The sequence below is a fragment of the Anser anser genome (genome assembly GCF_964211835.1).
Source record: "Anser anser genome assembly, chromosome: Z".
Taxonomy (NCBI): Eukaryota; Metazoa; Chordata; class Aves; order Anseriformes; family Anatidae; genus Anser; species Anser anser.
Window position 1 is genome coordinate 23679499 of NC_139723.1, and position 26296 is coordinate 23705794.

General features: G+C 40.2%; 1 protein-coding gene across 9 annotated transcripts in view; it reads left to right on the forward strand.

Moving 5' to 3' along the window:
* MCC (MCC regulator of WNT signaling pathway) overlaps positions 1-26296 on the forward strand; it is a 205937-nt gene that overhangs the window by 123047 nt on the left and 56594 nt on the right. For all 9 annotated transcript variants that reach the window (XM_083818748.1, XM_083818749.1, XM_083818751.1 and 6 more), the window contains 4 exons: positions 3002-3115; positions 10429-10571; positions 18042-18178; positions 21683-21846. In XM_083818748.1, coding sequence (XP_083674874.1) covers positions 3002-3115; positions 10429-10571; positions 18042-18178; positions 21683-21846 — 558 coding nt within the window. The remainder of the gene's footprint in view (positions 1-3001; positions 3116-10428; positions 10572-18041; positions 18179-21682; positions 21847-26296) is intronic.

A 26296-nucleotide genomic window follows, 5' to 3' on the forward strand; every position in this document is an offset into this window, starting at 1 on the left:
TGTTTCCTTATTTCCTTAAGGAAAGATGCAGCAATACTTCCTAATAACTTTTCTTTTTTTTTTTTTTTTTCTACAGCCAAGGTCAGACAGCTACCCTACCTTTGCTAACCTTATTTTTTATCACAGTAGTAGCTGGAGGCACCACTCACATATTACTTACTGCTGTTTGCAGTGGGTTCACCAAAAGAGCACACTGAAACTGAAGAGTATCCCAAGCAGCATTCCTCTCTGTATGATAACTTAATGTTGTCTAGTCTGATGTTTCAGTTATGCTTTTTTTTTTATTATTTTATTAGCATGTAGAAACTGACCTGATTCAAATTATGAAAGGAAAAGATCATTTTGGGTAGCAAAAGTTGCAACAAACTTTTTGTAATTAAAAAAGCAGCTCTGGTTATTTGGAGAAGAGAGACCCTATGGTGAAGGGGAGGCAGGTGTAGCTCGCCCATTGTATACCCTCATTTGGCAGGGGCTGTCAGGCCGGGCAGCAGCGTTGTTGTCAGGCTGGACACATTCATGCTGCTTCTTACCTCATTTGGGGTGTGCTAGGGGGCATGAAGAAGAGCTGAGCGGGTCTTAGCGTGGGAAGGATCAAAGACAAATCCACAGGAAGTCAGCTTCATCAGTTCCACTGTTCAGAGAACAAGTTGGTTTTCATTGAGATTTTTAAATTAATGGTGTCCTTTTACAGCTCCATGTGTATGAACATGTAAGTCTGGTACTTAATTAAAACCACAGCTAGTGGACATTTAATTACAGTGTGCAAAAGGGAATGATACTTACTTGACTACACACCATTTTTTTGTATTCAATTCAGAGGATTATAGCCATTTTTTCACATATGTTTTGAAAGCTGTGATAAAGGATGCAAGATCTGATGAACAAGCTGGTGAGCTTCATTGCAGCACTTCTCTGTTAAGGCAAAAAACAGTGACTTTTAAGTTCACCAGCTTTCCTGAAGATTGCAAGTCAGTTATGAACAGATTGGTGCCATTAGGCTGGTTCTTGTTTCTCCACACTGTAAAACCAGTGCATGGTTTCCTGTGGTAGGAAGGAAAGCCTTATTCCAAAGGCCAACAATACTTGAAGATCTGGGGAGTTTCTGGACCTAAGACATTTCAGAACACATATTTGAAAGAAACTGTATAGCATATGCCCATAGCAGGCCCGAACTGCTGTTTTTTTCGCTTGAAAAATTAGGGTCAAGAATCTTAAACATACTGCAACATAAAATTGCATATGTGTATGTTTATCCTGAAATGAACAACTGCATGTGTGTAACACATTTTTGTAGCTGCCATAATAAAAGTGTTTTAGGCTGAGCTGACAAATGAGCACGTCCAGAGCTTTTAGTGTAACTAGTTACACTGCAGTTAAAACTACAGAATTCATATTTGAAATTTTTGTGCAATCAAGTCTCCTGTGCTGAAGCCAGAAGTGGCCTTTTCTACAGCAACAGGAATACTGTATGTGAAGGAGTTATCACTAAATGACCGAGTCTCTCTTCTGTATTATGACTACTTTCACACATCAGTACGTGAAAACACATACAGTTTTGCCAGCTTTTGGTATTGTGAAAGTAAACTGATACAAAAATGGGACTCATTAGCAGATTGGCTGGAAGTGGAAGAAGAAAAATAACTTAAAAGAGACCCACCCAATAAAATGTCAGACTAAGTGATAGAAGAAGGGTTTGTCTTTCAGTCCAAGTCTTTGCAGCAGAGCAGTGTTTGCTGTGTTACTTGGTTCAGTGTGAAAGGTCACTTTAGTTTTCACACCCAGTATGACTTGGAGTTGTTTCTTTAGTGCTACAAATAAAGGCTTCAGAGTTATTGGCTAGTATTCCTCCTGGGCTTTTCTGTTGTGGTTGTCAATACAGAATGTTGAATTCTAGCTGCTACTTGTGCTGTAATAATGAAAGGGTTATATTGAGGATAAAAGAGAACGTGAATGCATTGTAACTGTTGAGTTTTTAATAAGAATTGTTCTTGATTTCTAAGTTAGGTAGCTAACATAACTTAACTGTGTTGTTTATCTTAGTTTCCTATCTATTTCCAAATGCTATCAGTTAAATATAGGATCATAGAACCATAGCATATCCTGAGTAGGAAGCGACCCACAAGGATCATTGAGTCCAGCTCCTGGCTCCACACAGAACCAACCACCCAACAACCAGACCACAAGTCTGAGAGCACTGTCCAAATGCTTCTTGAACTCCAGCAGGCTTAGTGCTGTGACCGCTTCCCTGGGCAGCCTGTCCCAGTGCCCAACCACCCTCTGGGTGCAGAACCTTTCCCTAACACCCAGCCTGACCCTCCCCTGTCCCAGCTCCATGCCGTTCCCTCGGGTCCTGTCGCTGTCCCCAGAGAGCAAAGATCAGCATAGATAGATATCTTTCATCAAAATAATATATTGCAGAATGAAAATCGGTTCACATTCTTATCGTTTGGCTTCAGTAGATCAGAATCATTGCAGCTCACTGAGGTGAGGTTGAGGAAAACAACAATAAAGCAGTAGCTCAGAGTTGAATAAGCAGTAGTTGCAAATTTAAATTGAATCCTGTGCATGGAGTTGTTCCCTTTGCCACACTGATAACCTCTTTATCTCTGAAGACATCAAAACACAGAACACCTTCTTTTATATTACAAATCTGGGTTGACATTAAATATGAGGTTTTATAACACAAAGCTTGAGATACTTCCTATTAAACTCACGCTAGAACTGAGGTGCACATTTCCAGCTGAATTACTTTGCATTGTGTTTTATCCTTATAATGTGTTTTCTGATGAAGGAATGTGTGAACTATCACAAGAGTACAATTGCATGTTAAGAGAGTTTAGTTGTATGTACTTTGCTTTTTGACTTCCATTATTCTAACTTCCTATTAACTACTTAGAAATCTGCAGATGTTGTAGCTGCTGTGTAATACTGTATCTTTCAAATTGTACTGCTGTATGGCTTGTGACTTGGTTAATTTGTTTCTTTCCCTTTTGTCTTGTAGCTTCATTTAGCAGCCCTGGCATCCTTGAAGGGAGACATAGTGGAGCTTAATAAACGTCTACAACAAACAGAAAGAGAACGTGACCTGCTAGAAAAGAAATTGGCAAAAGCACAGGTGAGCTAATAGTTCAAGATTTTGAAGATGGTCCTTGGTTTTGTGTTGTTCTTGTTCCACAGGGAGGAATATAGTGTATGGGGAAAGGATGAAATAATGTCATGTGTGAAAAGAATTTTAGGACTTTAAGAAACATAGCTGCCAGGGGTTTTAAGTTCTATGTGCTGATGACATTCTTTTAAAAAATACCAAGAGAGAATTAGATTGATTTTGTTTTGAAGCCAACATAAACAACCTCTTTTAACAGTGAGTGCTTCAAAGCATTTTAGAAAATAAAAGTTGCAATTCTCAGTGGATTAGGTAACTGATTACAGAGTCTTGGGTCATGTTCAAATAGCACAAATTAACACTGATCAAAAGCTATTGCCAATTTGCAGTGCTTTGGTGGTATGTGAGAAGAGATTAGTGATCTCAGTCTAGCTTCTACTAAGCCAGTTTGTATGTATCTGTTATGGAAAATACAGTCAGTGGAAAGTCAAGAGATTAAATAGGAGTAAGATCCAGGTTCTAATGCCTTCCCAGCTCTTAGAAAAAAGATCAGATTAGGATAAACGTAGAGAGCCAGATGTAAACAGAGAAAACAACAACAATAATACTTCTACAAACAAAACACTTGTTTTCAGGTATTGCCATTCTGTCAAATACCTTCTGTAAGTACTTTACAATTCAAAACTAAAGCAAAATATATACTAATTTACACTAGCAGAGAGCCAGACAAAGCATTTTGTCCTGTAAATTATCCTGTCTTATTTGTTGCCCAGAGAAGCTGCAGAATCCCCATCCCTGGAAGTACTCACAAGCCATCTGGAGGTCTCGGGCAGCCTGCTGTGAGTGACCCTCCATGAGTGGATGGGGTTGGAGAGGTGACCTCCAGAGGTCCCTGTCAACCTCAGTCATTCTGAGTTTCTGCAAGTTTAGCATTCAGTATTCAGGGCATTTTGGTAGGGGCTTATATCTATGTGTTACTTAAACTCCAGCCAACTTTATAATGGTTCAAGCAGTCTGAATTTTAAGGCTTTTACTTCAGTTCTTCAAACACAGAATCACAGAATCATTAAGGTTGGAAGAGACTTCCAAGATCATCTGGTCCAACCATCCCCCTACCACCAATGTCACCCACTAAACCACATCCCTAAGCACTACGTCCAACGTTTCCTTGAATACCCCCAGGGACGGTGACTCCACCACTCCCCTGGGCAACCCATTCCAGTGTAGACCCTTGTCTGCATTCCCTGATTATTTTTTTCAGCTACTTTCAAGGCCTTTAGGCTTGTAAACAAGACCCTTATTTCATCCCATCAATGCAACATACACAAGTAAAAAACAGTCATCACCTTTATTCCTTTTGATCTATGAGCCAGAGTCACACACACCGTTTATCAGCTATTATCTTGAGATCCTTTTCTAACTTCAACTGCTCTCTGAGGTAGAGTCCTCTTTTTGAGGTACAGTGTGACATGATGCTGCATTTGGCAGTCATTAAGCAGTCAGATGGGTCCACCTTACCTAAGCAATCTTTATTGTTCTGAGTGGCTACACTGACTTTGTTGTTATTTATATCTCTACAGAGTCTTGTGCTAGGTAGAGTTTTGTTAGGTTCGGGTCTTTATGAAAAAATGTGTATAAAAATGTCAACAAATGAAGAGTACCTTGTAGGTACCCTCCTCCACTCAGAGCGTGGTGAGGCCCTGCCACAGGTTGCCCAGAGAAGCTGTGGATGCCTCATCCCTGGAGGTGTTCAAGGCCAAGTTAGATGAGGCCCTGAGCAACCTGATCTAGTGGGTGGTGTCCCTGCCCATGGCAGGGGGGTTGGAACTAGATGATCCGTGAGGTCCCCTCCAACTCGAGCCATGCTATGATTCTAGGTGCTTCCATGCAATGATTAATCCACATTGATGGTTAACTGTGCTCTGTTAGCATGAGATTGTTTAGACTTTTCCTTTGATTGGTTACTAACTGTGCATGCATGTAGTGACAAATTTGTAATGCCAAAGGTTTTTTCCATCATCTTGGGCTGTGTGGTTGTAAACACAGCAATAGGGATGACTGCCACCTGAACTATGGATATCATTAAATCACAATATCTGGCCTTTCAGAAGTCTAGTGTGCTTCTGCTGCACCTTTCTCCATGCTGAAATAAATACTTCTGTGTTCTCACCTAAAAGGAAAACTGTAAAGCTGTGGGAGTGGGGCTGAAGAGGAATGCTGATGGGAATAGAGAAATTTAAGGGGAATGGATGACTGAGCTCACTGGTTGTACGGTGGTGATTATCTGTTGGCTACAGAAATGACAAGTACATCTGGAATGTCTAAAAGGTGCTCTGTAATGCTACATTTGTGGCTGCTGACAGACTTTGTCACAGTTGTGTTTTGGAAAAAAACACTTTTAAATAATTTTTATATAGTTTTAAATGTTTTAGCATTTCACTTCTACCCACTTGAGGGCTTTAAAAAAAATTGAAGCGTGGCAAAGTTTGAAATGTTCATTTCTTACATAGTCATTTTAAACAGTTGTTTAAATAGTCTTTAAAGGCATTCATCAAGGGCAGCTTATATGTTCAATAAGTTGGCTATGTCTAGGTGCTGAGAGACTCTGATGGCCCACTTTACCTTTTCTTCTTTTTCTAACTGCATCACTTTTTCAAGTAGATGCTTTACATAACCTATTTTTTTTTGCTCTTATCCTCCTAATCCACAGAGATTTCTCCATGTTCATATCATATCATATGTGTCATTTTATCCCCTATAACCTCTGGCTGATGCATTTCTTCCTCACCGATATGAATTAGAGGTTCAGAAGGCATAAATTAGGTAAGAAGTGTTTGAGGTTCTGCATAACTGTTTTCAGGAGCTAGCTGTGCTAGCATTAAAATCTCACTTCTGCACCTGGGCTATACTTATGAAAGCAGAGCATTTTATTTCAGCTGGCATGCTAAATGCATGCTAAGTGATACAAACGCTTCCTGAACCACGTTTTTAGTAACATCTTTCCCATCGTTTCATGAGACATATGAAATGCTTTGGAAGAAGGATTAATGATTTGCAGAAGGGAGGTGATTTGGGGAGCCACGATTCATGTAACAGAGATGAGTAAGGGTTAAGAAAGATAGTTGGATAGCTTGTGCTTAAAATTTTTATAAAGGATGTAACTGATTAATGGTTGTTATATGTATATGTATGTATATGTATATGTTATGTGTTGTATATGTTATATGTATGGTAGAGCTCATTTCCAAAACTGCAGTCTGTGGAGACCCTGCTAGAGCATTTGTCTACACCCTTGTATTATTTCCACAAGACAACAGACCTCCTTGCATCTGTATTTGTATTGGTGTACAATTTGGTACCAGATTGATCTTTTGGATGAAATTTGCTGTAAAGTGGTGGTCAACCACAGCTAATGTCATCTTCCCAGATCTTTCTGTGGTTATGAGAATAAAAGCAGTGCTTTCTGCTAGTGCTGTCTGTCCTGGTGTCCTGACTCTGATAGAGACAGATAGTAGATGTCTGAAGGGAGAGAGCAAGAAATACATGTAGAGTTGCTGTTCTTTATATGTCCCTCCCTACCTTTCCACCATCAACAATGTGTGAACTTCCTGAGGAAGAGGCTGCATCACACTTAATAGTCCACTTCACCTTCACTTACTGAGCAATTTGTATCTTAATCTACAAGTTTTCTTCCTTTTGCTCTTCCTTTTCTCCTTCCCTGTCCCACCGTGATTATTTGGTGCCTCGTTACATACCACAGTTGATCTCTAACAGCTCTACTGTTTTATGGTAGAAGTTTGGAATTGAGAAACACACTGACAGTTTCAGTAAATACAGCAACAACAAACAGTTCACTTACTACACCTCACTTATCCTTTCATCTTCTTTCACAAGGTAATTCTGTTCTCTTCACTCATTCCTAGTAATTTCAGAGTTTCATAAGAGCTTTAAAAAGAGAGTAACAAATACTCTGCTGCAACATTCTGGATCCTTTGTCAGAGGAGCAGTCGGTTCCATGACTGCAATTGTAATTCTTTGCCATTCTTCCAGTTATTCACAATATAGGATGGACAGCAGAATTTCAGTATGCGAATAAAACTAACATTCTGTAGGCATGCACACTTCATGGGAAAAAAACAGTTCCTCAAAAAACTGATTCTGTTGTGTGATGTCTTCATCGCACGCAGATTAGCTCTGTTTTCTTGTATTCTTTTTCCACCTTAAGTATACACTGAATAAACCACAAGATAATTAATTCTGACCATGTATGTATTCATGATTGAGGCTTTGGCACAGTGGACTTGTGTTTATACTTTAAATCAGATGAATTGATTGCCACTTTAATATCTGCCACTCCTCTTAAATTAAAATGCTGTATTACTTGAGTAAAGATTTTTAGTTCCCGTGAGCTCGTTAGACAGGTTTGTCATTGTGGCTAATTCAGGTGATGACTTGCATTCTTCCTGAATAATGCCGTAGCCAGTGTTTGTGTCTGTGCAGGGCCGGAGGCACTCAGGGATCTGTTAGCCTAGCACCACTGCTGGTGCTTCTTTTCCTTTTTCTTTTTTTTTTTTTTTTTTTGTCCTCTGACTGAGCACTGCAAATTTAACACAACGGTCTGCACTGTGTCTTGGGTTTGAAATTTGTGTACATTAGTGGGCAGTAGCATCGTGTTGCAACACTATCCTTGGATTTAAATATTTTCTCTTGTTACCCTTTTCTTGCATGCTCTTCTCGCTTTTGTGGTTGTTTCCCAGCATCAGGAGGTCAGACAAAGGTCTTTCCAGGCATCGTTAATTTATTCCATAATTGAAATAACGTTTTTGGCTGTACCAAAAACCAGATAAAGGTCACCTATGTAGAAAAGTGTGCTGGAAACTTTTCTCCTGACCTCACCTATCACTCATCTTTTGCAGCCTTTTAGCAGATTATCCCTGTATTTGCGTTCTCAGAGAATTAGAGCCTTTAATGTTTTGGTCAGAACTTAAGTATGAGACTGGAAGAGGGATGAGGAAAAGAGTGTAAGGTATTTGTTTTTAAAAGTTTGTGATTGACATATGCAAATAAATCATAATCTAAAAGAAATAGGAACTGGTGTGAGATCATTGTTCTGATACTCAAAAGACACAGAAACTAAAGAGTGATGAACAGGCTGAGTATCACAGGAAAAAAAAAAGAAAAGAAAGAAAGAAAAAAAAACTTTAGTAACGGATACCAAGAGATGCATTTGTTTCTTTTCCCTTTCAAGCCTTGTGATAAATGTGCAATAATAAGGAGCAATACTGTATAACCATAAGAATTTTGCATTGCTGCATTTTGGGATTCATACTGAATTGTATTTCCATTATGTGGATGGAAACCCATTATCAGTTGAGACTTGTCATGACTGACCACAATCTATTATATGTGACCCTGTACCCTCCTCCAAGACACAGTGGTCCTTCTTAGCATCGTGTCCAATCTCCCCCAGAGGTTTCTTTCTGCCTTTTCAAGTTACTTTTGCCCAAGATAATCCACGAGGCCTTTTAAAAAAATCAGATCTGAAACTGCTGTCTTTATATTGCCAGACTGCTGGTTGTTCACAATGTATGTCATGTCACTAAATTACGGTTATCCTGAAAAATGGTGACTTTGAAATGGCTGGAAAAAACAGAAAGCAAGTCTGGTAATGTGGCTGAGGTCCATTAGCAGGAGTCCATATATCTTCAGTCAAGATAAACAAATTCTGCTTTTCAGTGCAGAGCTTAAAAAGATAAAAAATGTTGTGATAAGCATTTTATTTATTGTCTGAAAATAATTATTACACACTCCATCCAAAACATCCTTTGGTTTAAAAGAAAAAAACTGATTCAGTGTTCTGGAAAATGCCTAACTAGTGTTTGTGGACCTCAGCATTTATCATGAAATGTAGATTTAGAAAGGAAAAACAAGCAACTCTTTATTGTACTTAAAAGTTCTAATTTTTTTGGTTAAACATTTTCTCTGTTACTGTTGCACTTTGAAAGCAGTTTTAGTAATTCAGCCAGATACAGTGTTACAATATGGAAACCTGAGAAATAAATTCTTGAATGATCCTACAATAAGAGTTACAATGATATACATGTCAGTTGTCAACATGAAGTCTTAAAAGCCTAGTGAACATTACCAGTCTTCTAAAATTTAACCCTTGCTTTCCTCTTCAGTGTGAAGGCAGACGTACTCTGTCCTGATGAAATTGCTTTTCATTCAAGATTCACAAAGAAACTAACATTTTCTTGTAGTCTGTGGAAGGGCTCTAATGTCTGGAACTACAACCTTGCAATGTGCATATTCCTGAAAGTTAAAAAATATTGAAAGAAAGTTATTAATGACTGTAAAGAAAAATGTTATTGAAATTTGATTTGAAAAAATAAGTTTTGGTGCAATGATGTTAGAGGTCCTCATACACTACTATGAATTGTAGCCTTTAGAATTGCTTTTAGAACCATCTATTTCAGCTCTTCAATTAACAAATATGTTTTTTATACTATCTGTTTGTGAGTTTTTCTCTTGTTTGCAGCACAGTACATACCATTGTGCTGTTTCCTGCAGGGGGTCAGAAGCAAAAGGTTAGAAGTATTGCTCTTTCCAGCCACTATAAAGCATAACTTCAATCAACATGCATTACTGAGAGGCTGTAATTGCAGTAGAGTGTCTGCTGGCAAGAAGAGTAAGCCAGAGAGGCTGGAAATAATACTCAGTTGGAAAGAAAATGTAGTATTCATGATACATTTAAAAAAAAAAAAAAAAACAGAAGTACAGCCTCTTAATTGTTTATAATAAGCATTTTATTATAGGGGATTTTAATAAGGAAAATGTGCAAAGGTACCTTAAAGGGTAATAAAAACAAATATTCTTACGGGAGAAGTCATAACCTTGAAGTGTGGTTGCTCTTCTTTGTCATAATGTGGTTTCTGCCTTAGGATTTTTTCTAATTCACATATTCAGTGTTGGGAAGGCCTCTGAGGTTTCGTGATGCATCGTGAATCGCATGGATTCAAAGCTGATATATTGGTAGCTGTTTTGAGTTAAAAACGATGGGTTTTGTTCAAGCTAGAAGGGCAACTGTTCAATGTTTAGAAAAAAATAATAATGAAAGTACACTGCGTAGTTTTCCATTTCCTAAAAATTTGCTAATTACATACCTTTATGTACTTGTCAATATTTTGCTTCTGTCCTTTTTTCTTGCTATGTGGTTTTGTTTTGATGGGTAAGAAGACCATATAATGCTGTGCACTTCTGCCTTACATTTGATCTCTATGCAGCTAGTCCTAAGACCCTTTCTGTTTTCTGCTTCTCTGCTTTAGTGTGAACAATCCCACCTAATGAGAGAGCACGAAGATGTGCAGGAGCGAACAACGCTACGCTATGAGGAGCGAATCACAGAGCTGCACAGTATCATTGCTGAATTAAATAAGAAGATTGATCGACTGCAGGGAACAACAATAAGGTAGGGAAAGTCCCTGGAAACTCTGGACCACGTGCAAGAATGATGGAAAGCATAGTGTAAATTACGCTGTAAATATAAGTTGATCATGACTTTGAGGTAGCTCAGCATGTTACGACTGGTGCTAAATAGCTGCCCATAATTAAGGTGTGTAGAGTATCATCCAAGGCTGAAAAGTGCTGCATTCTCACTGGCAAAGTCACGCTCTGCTCAGCCTAATGAGCACTGCGAAGAACTGCACTGTGCCATCTAAATATTCATTCAGCTAAATATATATACCAAGAGACAAGATAAGTGGATAAAGGAAGATGTAGCCAACCAATCTGCAGCTCAGCTTTCGACTTTCTTCTGTGGCATCCTATAGATAACATAAGCCAAATCACTTGTGATGAGACATATGTCTCAAATGGAATTCAGTAGTTTTGTATTTACTTGTACTAGTAGTTGTGACAAAACACAGAATAATCATAGACTCATAGAATATCTCAAGATGGAATGGACCCACGAGGATCATCGAGTCCAACTCCTACAGATCATACTGTTGGCTGTTCTTCAAGCAGCAAAGCTTGGTCATTACTTGTTACTGTTTTAAAATAAATCTTACATTTGACTACAGGAGAAAGGTTATTTTTCCTCACTTGGACTAAAGGAATGAAGGAGCTTGTTAAAAGATGAGCTTACGGGGGGATGCAGGTAGACCACTAGAATCTATGGATTTTCTAGAGAATATCCAATAACAGTTGACACCTTTGTAGGTAAAGCTTACATGATTTTCTAAACTGATGGTACGTCTCTGAAAAAAAATCCTATTGACTCCCTTGTTCATACACACTTGATACCTCTGCATGCAAAATTTCCATTCATCTTGTTTCGCATTTGCTTTTTAGCATGGGACTGGCTGCCCACTTCATCTTCCTCTCTGGTAAAACTTTACCAATTGCAAAGGCTGATTGAAAAATGAAATCTGAGAAGTATGAGAGCTGAATTGGCCTTTTTTTTTTTTCTTGAATAGCAGGAAAAACTCTGTGAGAATTAAGAAAAATCATACATAGAAGCCATAAGAGTTTTTTGATTGGAGTCTCTGTGGTAAGCTAAATGCCAAATTAGATATTGATTGCAAAGTATTGGGACTGGGTGGATACTGTGAGTGTTTATCAGTGGCATAAACAAGGGAGCTATGGCATGCACAGGGAAGTGAGGCATAGGAACTGTGTTTGATACAAAGTGCAGGCTGCTTCTCCTGAGAAGTGCAGTTGCTGCCCTTCTGGGGAGCAGACATTTGAAGGCATCAGAAAAATACTGCTGCAGCAAATATCGAAGCACTGTCATGCCCCACCTGTTTGGTCTCACCATATGAAAGCTCTTTTGTTCAGACAACTAGGAGGCCACCTGTTTTGATTTTTTTTTTTCTTGTTTTACTAGCAAGAATAAATGTATTTATGAAGTTAGTGTTTTTTATTAATTTTAAAGATTGGAGTGCCTTGTTTTCCTTGGCTGGCCAGTAGCTTAGTGTTTGGGGAACAGAGGAGGAATATTTCTCCTAAAATGGCAAGCAGAGGTAGAGTTGGAGAGACGTCATACAGTTTGTAACAACAGCTGAAAGGAGTAAAACTAACACTTCCTGCTGTGACTTTCTGTAAATTCACCGTGGGATCTTCCTTGCATCACCCTTTAGAAGCTGTTCCATCCCACAGAGCAAGGGTGGTGTAATTGCCGTCGCTGCTGGGACAGGTGTGACTCACAGCACTCCACCCTTGGCCCTCGGTAGTGTGAGCCCCAGAGCTGGAACAACATGGCTGTTCCTGGGCCTTGGCACTTACACTCTCTTGCTAAATCAGAATGCAGGAGTGATTTTAGTTCTGAGATCTTCATATAACACTAGGACGCCTGCAGGTACAACTGAGAGGAGGCTTTGGTTGTGATATCACAAGATTTAGGGTTTCTAAAAGCAGTTTCTTGAGTTAACCTTAGCTGCAGAACAATGCACATAAATGTCTCTCCCATGCTAACACAGAGATTGTTCAGTATTTCCCTGTATTGTTTTTTAGGATGCAAATATAAACTTACATGTAGCTTGGTGTACTGCTGCTTCATGACATTCTTAATGGTTCTTTTCAATAAACAAAAGTATTCTGGAACTGATCAGAAGATAGCAGAGTTTCATGGAGAGTATTCAACTATCCTCCTGAAGCTCTGGTATTTACAAATTTGTATTTGCTGTTCTGAATGTGAATAATACTCTCAGAAAGTAGGTAGAAGATAAACAGAAAGGAGTGTTTTAAGTCTGAACGAGGTATTGCAACAGCCTCAGGACTGCTGTCATGCTGTATAAAATGGTTAGCCCCCCTCATTTTTTTCCCCTTTCAATGTCTGGGCGTTTCACTTAGCTTGTAGTTTGATGGCTCTTGCTCACATGGTTTAAAAGCTTAAGGTGCCTGTGCATCTTCCGGGGTGTATTTGATGTGCTGATCTTAGTGACAATAACCTAGGTTTGTTAGCCATTTTTTGGAACAGTGCGTTCCATGTGTGTGGTCAATTTAAACTAGTTGCTGCTTTTGCACTACATTCTTCCAGCATTCCTAACAAAAATGAGGTCACCGTGGTTGTGGGAACAAGCCAACATTCATCTGCAGTTGTCTCATCTCCCTGCTGCTGCTCTGGGCAGCTCAGCTGTCTTGGAAGCCCAGCCTCATTTAAAAAAAAATAAGAATAAAATAAAAGTTGTTTCACAGCTGTAACTGATTTCGTATTAAAGCTAAAAGAGAGGTGACTATACTTACTGTGCGTGTAGAAAAAGTTCTTGCTTGCCTGGTTCCCAGTGTCTGACACTGCAGAATTTACCCACTATCTGCTCAAGAAGCTGGGGGCAAAAGAACTGTAAAGAAGTGGTCAACTGGCATGAGCATGCTTCTTTGTTTGAGCAGTCCCTAGACCTAGACCTTAAGTCTGTTTGTTCTTGGAAAATTATAACTGGGTGACAGTGTCTCACTGTTCTTGTCTACATTATTAGGAAGAGAGTAGGAGGATGTGGCTAGTATATTGTTTAAGATTGTTTTCAATCTTAAGTCACAGGCTTTGGTAGGACTCAGATCAAGACTGCTGCATGGAAGAGTTTGTGCAGGGAAGGTGCCAAGCATGTTTAGTCAGCTTCTTTCAAGGTCAGTGTCTTTCACTGAGTGGTGCTAGGTTGGAACTTCTGATAGAGGTCTGCTGGGTGCACATAGCCATGTTACCCCTACTTCTGCTGTTTCAATTTGTACGAGAATGTTTTTACATTCATCGTTTTTCTGTCCCTTAACAAGGTGTATGCTTACTTCCTTTTTCTCTCAAAGTGTCTACAACTTACAAGATAGCAAAGACAATCAAATGAGTCTTTCCAGTTTCTGAGTCATATTTTAAATGTTGGGATATAAAGGATACATCCTGATAACTCTGAAGCAATAAAAGGATTTACAAATTATGCAGTAGTGTACTAATATGGAATTAAGTTTACATTAAAGGTGAATATTTCCTGACTTCACAAGTTTTGAGTATAGCCTTATATTTATTCAAACTCATCTCTTTTTTCCTTAATCCTGAATTTGACTGGGAAAACCATCTGTAATCCAGTTATGCAGAACTAATGTTGGCCTATGACTGACAGTCTTCCTTAGGCGTCACCTTGAAGGTCAGAAAAAAGAAGAAAGTGCAGAGATCAAATTGCTTTTAGTTCTAAGCTAGTGACTGTTTGGATTCATCTGTGCAACTCTTAAACATAATAGTCTGTATGAAACAGACAAATACTGCTTGATTTATTGGTGCCTGCTAAAGGTTATTTGAAACAATCTTTAAGAAGTTTGTAACCCATTGCTGGAAAACCATTCATTCAGGCTATAGCTTTTAATCTGAAATAAAACATATTCAAAAAGTAGTTTGTCATGGAGTTAATGAGGAAGGAGAATGAGTGTTCTACAGTGTCACAGGAAATAACACAAGGCACTCAGTCATATCTACACAATGACCTAGAGGTGTAATTCTTGCTTCTAAAATGTGCTAGGTGGAAGCTACTGAGACTCAATTCAAATTGAATCATAGAACCACAGGATTGTAGCATGGTTTGGGTTTCAAGGGAGCTTAAAGACCACCCAGTTCCAACCCCCTGCCATGGTCAGGGACACCTCCCACCAGACCAGGCTGCCCAAAGCCCCATCCAGCCTGGCCTTGAACACCTCCAGGGATGGGGCATCCACAGCTTCTCTGGGCAACCTGTGCCAGTGCCTCACCACCCTCTGAGTGAAGAATTTCTTTCTTATATCTAATCTAAATCTCCCCTCTTTTAGTTTAAAACCATTACCCCTTGTACTATCACTACACCCCCTGGCACAGAGTCCTTCCCCAGCTTTCCTGTAGGCCCCCTTTAGGTACTGTGAGGCCGCCGTAAGATCTCCCTGGAGCCCTCTCTTCTCCAGGCTGAAGTAGCAATGCGTGTATGATAGCCCCAGCCCCACCTGCCTTGAGTGATTGACTCCCACATTGTCTCAAGTGTCTTGCTCTTTGTTTACATGTGAACTAGTTCAGACAGACCTCAAGTGTATAAACACAGGGAGCAGCCAATCTCTGGGTTGCAGTGCTCATACACCTGTAGTATTTTCTATGTGAGGGTCTTAGAATGCTTTAAAAATATTTGTTCAGTAAAATGATTGTAAAAAAACCTGCTGGCTCCTGAAGTGTGAAACTGTCCAGTGTTTGCAGCTGTGACAAGAATGTGCACCTTACCAGGGCTGTGGCAGAATTCTGCAGTGGTGTGAAAAGATGCTGAAAATATGCTTTTTCACACATTTGATATTTGTTCAAGTTTTTCTCTACAGCTGTCTAGTAGTTGTGATCCTTGGTTTCACCTAATATGAGGAAAGAAGTAAGTTAAGATGTACCGGTAAAAGACACCTTTTTGTTCCAGCATTGAACCCAGGCTGCTCTGTGCTCAGGACAGCTTGGTCTGGTCTTAATTGTCTCCAGCTCACCATGGCATTTCAGCAGCAGAGCACCTTCAAGGCAGACAACAAATATCTGCTTATTCCAGCCAGGCCCTAGCGGATGGCAGCAGGAAAAGAAGCAAGAAGGTTCCCATGAAAACTCCACCTCTTATGGGTGGTAGTGCAGGAGCTCAGTGGGTAGTCAGCGACTGTAAAAAGCCTGGTATTTCCAATGCCTGTTCTGGAGGAAGGGGAATCTCAAACAGCATCTTCTGTTACTGACTACTTCAGTTTTAAACACAGAATTTCTGTTTGTGGTACTTCTTTGTCCTCAAATTCCCCCTTGCATTTTTAGCCCTCAGTCAGCAGTATGCAAGGCTGGTGGTGGAGACACCAATTGACCTTGCTGTTGCTTTACCAGAGATGGACTTCTGATCTTGCTGGTGAGGTCTTAGAGGCATTAATTCATTAAAAAACTGGCTTCTGACTTGTGTCCTCAGAAGGGTGTGCGTCCTGCCACATGACATACTACTCAAGTGCCCCAAGATACTGAGGGTGTTTTAAACTGGGAAAAAGGAAAAAAAAAAAAAAAAAAAAGGAAGAAAAAAAAAAAACACCACTAGGGCTAGCTAGACAAAGCTATGTTGGATTTTAAACAGGAAGTCTAAGCAATGAGAGCTAAAACGAGCGTGGTGAGAAATTATTATTGTTCTTGTACAGCAGGCATTGCTTTATGATCAGTACAGCCTTTTATCTATTTATAGAGGTAATTCAGGTTTTAAAATGTAGGAATAATTGTAGAGAAGGCTGACATAAGTGAAAAAATGACTTATGTTCAAATCAAAAAAAAATCAACTGTTTGAGTATGTGGTAATTGGTTTTTGTCTAAAGCTAGTTATTGTTGGCCTCTGCTTTGGCTAATAATAAACTTATTCATGGAACATTAACTCACACTTATGTATCTTCATTACACTGTTTTAATTCCTGCTATTCATGATTTAGTTTTCACACTTTCTTAATCATGTATTGCGTAGTACCTAAAAGACCTTTCTTTGATCTAAATCTTAACTTTAACCAGCTGACCTGCATTTTTGTTTAATAAGTACTTCTGATAACATCTGATTTTTTTTTTTGAACTGAAGCAAATGTAAGAGGTAGAAGAGCATACTCACTGCTGTAATAATTACATCTCAGTACCTTAGAAAACACTGCTTGGCAAGCAAGCTGAAATGCGTTTTTTGAGTTGGCCTGATTCATAAATTGTCATCTTTGCTACTTTGAGAGCAGACCTTTTTTTCTGTTAGTGTTCCATGTATTCATGGGCTGTCTTCTCTGCTATTCTCCCTGGCAAATCCTGACAAACCTCCAGGGGAAATCCTGCAATATTTCTGCATCAAACACTCATCACCGTGTAGCATATACACAGAAATCTTACAGAACAGATGCCCCTCCCAGATGCAGATCCTGAGATAGCTCTTTGGATTTGGAACCAGAAAGAAATAGCAGACAGTTCTATTCTCATGCTGTGTTTCTTATCCACTGTTTTGCTCAAACTGCAGCAGAATAAATCTCTGCATTTGATTTAAAGGGTAACAAAATGGTGGCTCTTCGCCTACTTGTCATAGGGGCTCTGCATTAGGATAAACTGGTGTTTGTCTCATGTTTAAACTATACACTTTAATGTCAAAACAATCACTATGGAAATTTTTTTAGTCCAATCAGCAAGTGGATCAAAAGAAAAAATGTTCACAAATGTTCTCAGGCAAAGCTATTATTCATTTACTTATCTTCTTTCCCAGTGCTTTGAACTCTTCATGTGGAGACAGGAGGGAAAAGACCTAATTTTTAAGGTCATTAGCTTTAGCTAAAGTCTTCTGTGTCCTAAATGATTTTGGCAGAACCAGCTTGACAAATAACTTAAAACCTAGGTAACTGAGGCTTTTTGTTTTCCAGCAACTCCAGCAGTTCAGTTTTGTACTCACTTATCTGTTCTCTTCCTTTTGAGAAGAGAAAATAAAAACCTACCTGTCCCCATGAGAATTCAGCACACATATTCAGGTATGTGCATGTATACTCTTGCTTTGCATATAAGCTGATGGCATCCTCAAACGGAGGAAGAGACCAGAATCAGTTATTGCCAGTCCACTTTGGGATCAAAAAGCCACTTGTACTCATTAAAAATGGTCAGCTGGTAAGTTATGGCAGAGCAGTCTGAGTCCTTGCACATGTTCTTATTTGCACTCAGTTCCACTCCTTGTTTCATTGTATGGTGTTCTGGAGTAATAAAGAAGAGGGGAGTAAAGAAATGGAAACTAGATGTTAGCTTCTACAAGCTTGCGTTACGGGTACAGCACGGTGTAAGCTGCTTTGCAGGTATAAACCTTTCACTAATGGCTGGACAAAATGCCATTAAATTTGTGTGGATTGTATCCTGTGGCTCAGTTTACAGGTCTAAAATAAGTGTCACAGAGTTGCGTATCTCCTCAGAGGATTTTATTTCTGCCTTTGCTCTCTCATGCAGGGAGGAAGATGAGTATTCAGAGATGCGGTCAGAGCTCAGCCAAAGCCAACATGAAGTTAACGAAGACTCACGCAGTATGGACCAGAATTCTGTTTCTGTACCGGAGAATCAGTCCACCATGGTCACTGCAGACATGGGTGAGTGATGCTTCTTAAGAGACACAGAATCACAGAACCATACAAGATCCTGAGTTAGAAGGGTTCCACAAGGATCATCTAGTCCAACTCCTGGCTCCACACAGCACCACGCAAAAACTCAAACCCATATTTCTGACAGCGTTGTCCAAATGTTTCACTGAACTCCAGCAGGCTCAGTGCCATGACCACTGCCCTGGGGAGCCTGTCCCAGTGCCTGACCACCCTCTGGGTGAGGGATCTTTCTCTAACCCCCAGCCTGACCCTCCCCTGTCCCATCTCCATGCCGTTCCCTGGGGTCCTGTCACTGTCCCCAGAGAGCAGAGCTCGGCACCTGCCCCTCTGCTCCCCTCGTGAGGGAGCTGCAGGCCGCCATGAGGCCTCCCCTCAGCCTGCTCTGCTCTGGGCTGAACAAACCGAGGGACCTCAGCCGCTCCTCATAGGTCTTCCCCTCTAGGCCCTTCACCATCTTCATAGTCCTCCTTTGGACACGCTGTAATAGTTTTATATCCTTCTTATACCCCAAACTGCACACAGTGCTCGAGGTGAGGCCGCACCAGCATAGAGGAGAGTGGGACAATCCTTTCCCTTGACCGGCTAGCCATGCCAGTCACTGTTGACTCATGTTCAACATGCGTGTCTACCAGAAACCCGAGATCCCTTTCCACAGGGCTGCTCTCCAGCCTCTTGTTCCCCGGTCTGTATGTGTACATACAGCCAGGGTTGTCCCAACACAGCTGCAGAATGTGGCGCTTGCTCTTGTTGAACTTTATGCAGTTGGTAACTGTCCAGTCCTCTAGTTTGTCAAGATCTCAGTGGTGCCTTCTCATAGCAGAAAGACATCCTTGTAGGAGAAGTACATCATAGCCTGTGAAATGCCAGTCAAAACATTTGTTGAGGAAATAAATAAATCAATTCTGTGTTAATCAAAGCAAATGCTGGAACTTCTCCATGACTATGAGCTTATATAACTATGTGACTATGAAACAGCCTCTGTGCCTTTATGTAGACTAGCTACAATTCTCAAATTGGATTCTCAAATTCTCAAATGGAGCAGTCTGTTCATGAGAGCTTATGGCTCTTAGGAAAGAAGAGGAAAAATCTTCCTTTTCTTCCCTGGGTAAACCATATTGGTGCATGAGAGCTTCAGTGGGTGACAGTGTACACAAGCAGTATTTTAGGAAATAATTGAAAACAGCAGTTTTAAGCCTTGTTGCAGAACTTGGTGAACCTTAAATATCAAGCTATTAATGCTACAAAGGGCTTTGTTATCATGTAACATACAATATTTTGCTTCAATACATAGGACACTGTAGTAGAAGAGTTTCCAATTGTTTGGAGCAGAGCAATTTATTAATGAGAACTTTAGTACCTTTTAGAAGAATTGACATGAGAACAGACTGACTTTTGGGCACACTATTTATTGCCCTCAAGTGGAGGTTAATAACATGTTGATATTGTAAGCAACCATACGCAAGAGATTTTCTGTATGACTTCTTAAATTGAACTGAATACACCAGCTCCTGAACTGTACTTGTTCATAAATGCAAGACCTGCCACAGCACATTTGTATTGCAGTGTCTTGAATTTCTAGAAACATTTCTTTTACTTTTTTGAACCACAAATTTCAAACTAATTTAGTACTCAGCATTTATATTGCTGAAGTATTTCGGTGAGAGCTTTGGTTTTGTTCCTCATGGGAAGAAACTGAAGTTGTACATTAATGACAAGTTGTCTTTTTAAGTTTCTGCTAACAGTGGGAAATAATGGAAATAAAATGAAATACAGCAGTGCACAAAATAAGAACATTCACTAGGAATTCCTGCATTTTTCCATGTTATCCCTCTGTGCAAAGATTTTGTCCTTTCTGGGTTTTGTTTCACTATTCCTTTGAAAATAAATCCTTTTTGTGGGTGCATGCATGCAAATATATATATATATTATCCTTATATTTTAGAATCATAGAATCATAACTAATAACTGTGCATAGCCCTGCTTACTGACCTAACAGAATGAGCATCAACGACTTAATAAAAAAGGTAATATGTCATGATACACTAATGTATTTGGATATGTTGCTCAGTTGCTACAGGCAATCAAACAGCGAGAGCTGGAACTACGAATGCTCCTCAGTATGTCTTGCAGAGCTTGTGATCAGGTTGTTCTGATTTCCTGGGTAATGGATGTCTCTCATTATTGTAAGCCGTTGTTTTCTGGGGAAAAAATGTTACTGTAGGAGCAAAACTGAGCATACAAGGCCTTTTGTGAACGTTGTTTGTTGAAATGACAAAGTATGTTATATAATATGTAAGGGAAACAAAGGAATTCAAGAAAATAAAATAGATATTTTTACAATTAAACATCCTGTGTGGTATATGCCACTCATAAATATGTGTTACGATAGGGATTTTTGGTATTCTTAAAACAGACAGGTGGCTGTTAGTCTGAAACTACTTCTTCAGGACTTCAGGAGTGGAATTTTGCTTACATGTTGTCCGTTCCTATTTATTGTATGATACTGTGATGAATTCATTATACACTCTTTTCTATTGGTCAGGAGTAGGTTCATGTTTATATGCATTATGCTATGAATGTATATTTTTTGTAATGAGTTTACAGTTTTTTAATTTCACCTCGTCCTTTCATCTGACCTCTTAGTCTTCTCTTGTATGAAGAGTTTTTAAGGCAGTCTAAAATAATCTGATATCTCCAGTCTGTTAAAGTTCAGATACAGTCCAGTATCAGACTCCTTTATGCCCCATTAAGTACCCCATCCACGAGGCTCAAATTAGGAGATTCTGACTGTGGCAGAATGCTTGGAGCAGTAGTGTAGAAATAACACCCTGCAGCAAGAGTGCCACTGTTTTTAATAAGGTATAGGAACTGATGATGCACTGCTGTCACATGGTGCACTACTCGTTATTGCAAGGTCTTAACTAGTAAGGCAGAAATACCAACAGTCATGTCTGAGAGAGCCTAAGAGTGAATTCCACTGTGTCTGCCATAGAAACTACTGCTATCTATCACCAGAATGTGAGCATCATAATGTCATTGAATGTACCAGGCAGAAGACTTGTTGAATTCACGGAGAAAAACCTTAGAGGGTAATCAAATCAGGACAGTAGGTCATGAATAGCAAAAAGAACAGAAGTGGCGTAACATAACATTTAAGATTAAATTTTAAAATTGTAATTATTAATTTAGATTTTAAATTGTAAATCTTAACATTTTGTCCTCTGAAAAAATGTTTTTGAACTGTGAGTGAACACTGTGGATAAGTAGGGGGAGTGTTACTTGTAAGATTGAAGGTAATTCATGATTTCAATTGATGTAGTTATAGTATTTAAGCTGATCAATTGGTGGGGAAAAAAAATGTCAGATTATCAGGACATACTTTTAACAAACGGAGCCTTAGCTGTTCTGCACTTCATGGGCAAGAGTTTGTTCTTTAATTGAGTCACTTATTGTTGCAACGTAACATGCTTGTTTTGTTTTGTTTTGTTCTAGATAACTGTAGTGACTTGAATTCAGAACTGCAAAGAGTGCTGACAGGTCTGGAAAATGTTGTCTGTGGGAGGAAGAAGAGCAGCTGCAGTTTATCGGTGGCAGAGGTGGACAGACACATTGAACAGCTCACTACTGCCAGTGAACATTGTGATTTAGCCATTAAGGTAACAGTAACATTAGGCTCTAAATGTGTTGTGCGTATTGCATGAGACATGGTAATATTCTGTAGAAGTAGCACTTCTCAAATCAAAGTGCATCACAGAAATCAACTGTAGTTCATTTTATGTGTTGGATAGGTAGTAGTACACCTGTTTTACACTAAATTATCTGAGGCACAGGCACTGAGCTACTAATAGACTTTTGGTCTCTAAACAGTAAAGTATCTGTCTTATACTCATTTCAGAGATAAGAGAAATTAGGACACTCATCAGTTAATTTACTTTCTGAAGGTTAATCCTGAAAGTAAGTTGTCACTTTCCCAAGGTCGCACAGATAGTTAATGACTGGTAACTGAAAGCACAGTATGTAATACTTGCTGAAACTTGAAAGTAAAATGCCATAAACGGTACGTAAGTTGTGACTTATCTTGAGTGTCATCTATCTTGAGTGTCATCACGCAGCACTTGCAGGGCAACCAAGCGATCAGGCCCAGTCAGCATGGGTTTATGAAAGGTAGGTCCTGCTTGACGAACCTGATTTCCTTCTATGACCAAGTGACGCACTTGGTGGATGAGGGGAAGGCTGTGGATGTGATCTACCTTGACTTCAGTAAGGCTTTTGACACCGTTTCCCACAGCATTCTCCTCAAGAAACTGGCTGCTTGTGGCTTGGACTGGCGTACGCTTTGTTGGGTTAAAAACTGGCTGGATGGCCGGGCCCAAAGAGTTGTGGTGAATGGAGCCAAATCCAGTTGGAGGCTGGTCACTAGTGGTGTCCCCCAGGGCTCAGTGCTGGGGCCGGTCCTCTTTAATATCTTTATCGATGACCTGGATGAGGGGATCGAGTGCACCCTCAGTAAGTTTGCAGATGACACCAAGTTAGGTGCGTGCGTCGACCTGCTTGAGGGTAGGAAGGCTCTGCAGGAGGATCTGGATAGGCTGGACCGATGGGCTGAGGTCAACTGCATGAAGTTCAACAAGGCCAAGTGCCGGGTCCTGCATCTGGGGCGTAACAACCCCAAGCAGCGCTACAGGCTGGGAGATGAGTGGTTGGAAAGCTGCCTGGCAGAGAAGGACCTGGGAGTACTGGTTGATAGGCAGCTGAATATGAGCCAGCAGTGTGCTCAGGTGGCCAAGAAGGCCAACAGTATCCTGGCTTGCATAAGAAGCAGTGTGGCCAGCAGGTCTTAAGGAGGTGATTGTCCCCCTGTACTCGGCTCTGGTGAGGCCGCACCTCGAGTACTGTGTTCAGTTTTGGGCCCCTCACTACAAGAAGGACATGGACGTGCTTGAGAGAGTCCAGAGAAGGGCAACGAAGCTGGTGAGGGGTCTGGAGAACAAGTCTTATGAGGAGCGGCTGAGGGAGCTGGGCTTGTTCAGCCTGGAGAAGAGGAGGCTCAGGGGCGACCTTATCGCTCTCTACAGGTACCTTAAAGGAGGCTGTAGCGAGGTGGGGGTTGGTCTATTCTCCCACGTGCCTGGTGACAGGACGAGGGGGAATGGGCTAAAGTTGCGCCAGGGGAGGTTTAGGTTGGATGTTAGGAAGAACGTCTTTACTGAAAGGGTTGTTAGGCATTGGAATGGACTGCCCAGGGAGGTGGTTGAGTCACCATCCCTGGAGGTCTTTAAAAGACGTTTAGATGTAGAGCTTAGTGATATGGTTTAGTGTAGGACTTGTTAGTGTTAGGGCTGAGGTTGGACTAGATGATCTTGGAGGTCTCTTCCAACCTAGACGATTCTGTGACTTCGCTGCCTTAAAATATAAAACTAATATTTAAAACAAAACATGTTGTGGTATATTAATTTTAATGGGGAACAGATAGTTCAACTGATACTTGCATGTCTTGTTTTCATTATGCATATAACAGAATAATAAAAAGGAATGCCTGGTAGGACACGTATTAGAGTACTTGCTACATATGGAGGAAGAGGTGAACAAGTTTATTGTGTCAGGTGGAAAAGATCAGCGACTCAGTTATATAAGAACAATTGTATTGACACTTTGCTCTTGAAGTGGGGAGATCTGTGACCACTCTGAACTGCTGAGGGCCTTTGGTGTGCTACTGGGAAAAGTCTCCTCTGCTCCTGGTGGTGCCTGAGGAATATAATTGCCCATAAAGAAATCAATGCTGAGTAGCAGTTTGGAGAATGGGTATGTATGAGAGAGACAGACTGACTCCTGGATCTCTTGGGAATGGTCTTAAAGCAGCTTATTTGAGTATCTCAGAAGATTAGGATCAATACTTTGAATGTTACACAGCATTTTCTGGAGTTTTAGGATTAAGTGTTCTCAGAAGTCAGTACTCAGAAAGAGAGAGATTGTGGATCTTGGAGAACAGGTAGAGATTGGTCCATGATACCCAGAGGTATCCGAAGTAAGAGGAGATGAGAACTGTCTCAGGAAGAGGATTCAGTTAAAAAGCCAAAATAGCTGCTATAAGTGTTCCTCTCAAGCTTTTTGTTTTAGGCACATTATTCACTGTTGATTCAAATTAACTGCAATGAAACTGTTATTGTTCTGAGTAACTGTTCACAGCTTCTTCCTGGTACAAAATACAGTCTTTCTCTTTTCACATAATCTCATAGCCATTTTTGGGCCGTGGAAGGGGAATGCTTTTCCCCACTGCCTGTGCTGCAGAGCCTGCAATTGTTTGTGTTAGACAAGTGATAGCATGCAAAGGATGTTAACCTTTCAAGAAGATAAAACTCTCTGTCATGCTCAGATTGTGAGCTAGGGAAGCGTGTCACTACTGTTCTTAATGTAGCAACACCAACATGTAGAGCCCCTGTCTGCAGCTCCATCCATGGCTGCAGGTTGTTTCTCCTTTCCTGCTTTCTCAGATAGAGAACTGAGGGACTTTTAAAACAGATGGAATCATGAATGCAAAACTAGAACATTCTGTCATGTGCTTTGACTGTTGGCTCTTCTCTTCACTGGTGGGCTGTTGCCTTTAAATGTTTTGGATCCTTTTGCTTTAATGGTTAGATTTCATTGTTGTTTGGTTGTTTTTTTTTTAATGCTGTTCCTGGTAAATTTTCTTGTTTATTTATGCAAGTCATGTGACCCTTGCTAATCCACATGTTTCTGCCCCACAAAGAACAAGAAGACCTTGAAATGAGCAGATCATCTGATAAACTGGACAGTTACACATCTACCATTTGTTTTAGAAAATTTCCACAGAATATGCTGGTTAATGCTTCAGATGTTTTGAAGAGTAAATTACTATCAGACCCAGAAGCAGATACCAACTACTAACAAACCAGTGATTCAAAACATTGTAGATATTTCTAAACATTATCTACTTAAAACATGAAAACAGCTATCTGGATTGAACCAAAAATCCATCTGTCTGGCAGGAGATGTTAATGGAAAAACTGCATCAAACAGGACATTCATAGTATGTCCTTATCCTCCTTCCTTCATCGATGCTTCCACCAAGTGCAGTTAGGAACATCTTGAGCCAGAGATGTTGTCTTTAAGTTTAATAGTCTTGAGTGTAATTTTCCTCTATGGTTGTTTCTGATGGTTTTTGGACCGATCTAAATTATTGTCCTCCATAAATTCTGGTAGAAATAAGTTTTACCATTGAGTTAGGCCTTGTGAAAAAATGCTGCTTTTCTGCATCTTTTAAACCTGATACTTGCTGGCTGATTCATCTAACGTCATGTGCATAACACAACACCTCTTGTAAGAATACTGATACAGACAGTACTGATGACAGTGTCAGAGACAACACTGGAATTACCATGATATGACTTCCTGCCCTGTGCTCAAAACATCACGCGTAATGCGGTCTGTGAAACCAGTCTGTAATTCAATCTGTAAAGTTAGACGTGAATTTATCTGCTGTGCAGCAGCATGCCTGTTAAAACTGCTCTGAAATATTGCTTTGGAAAAAAAGAAAAAAAAAACACGTAGTAGTTTAGGGAGTTATATCCATGTACAATAGGTATGTTTTATTTATGTGGAGGAGGTAGTGTGCTGGTCATCAAACCAGAGAACAGTGGCGGTATTTCAGTCATCAAAAGGATACTGGTCAGAGCAAAGCGAGGCAGCACAGAAGCAAGCAGAAAGGTCCCTCTGCTTTGTTAAGGACTGTTGGGCAGCCCTTAGTATGACAGTTGTGCCCATGCTGATGCTATCACTGCCTGAAGTTTGTAGTTGTGCAGGCAGCAGTGGAGGGTGTGGGGAAACAGCAGCAGCAGCCTCTCTGTCTGATGATACCTCCATGGTCATGAGCCATTGCTGCTTCATCTTTCAGTGTTGTTCTGTGCTTATCACCCACAATGGTGCTCTGAGGAGGAGCAGAGGCTCAGAAAACGAAGGGGTTCTCTAAGAGCATGGGGAATAAGGAAGAAGGAGACAGCAGCTGAACTTGGCATTAGTGGGTTGAGGGAACAACAGGGGAAGTGCATGAAAGAGGAGAGAAGGTTTGGGGGTGAAAGGGAGTGGAGA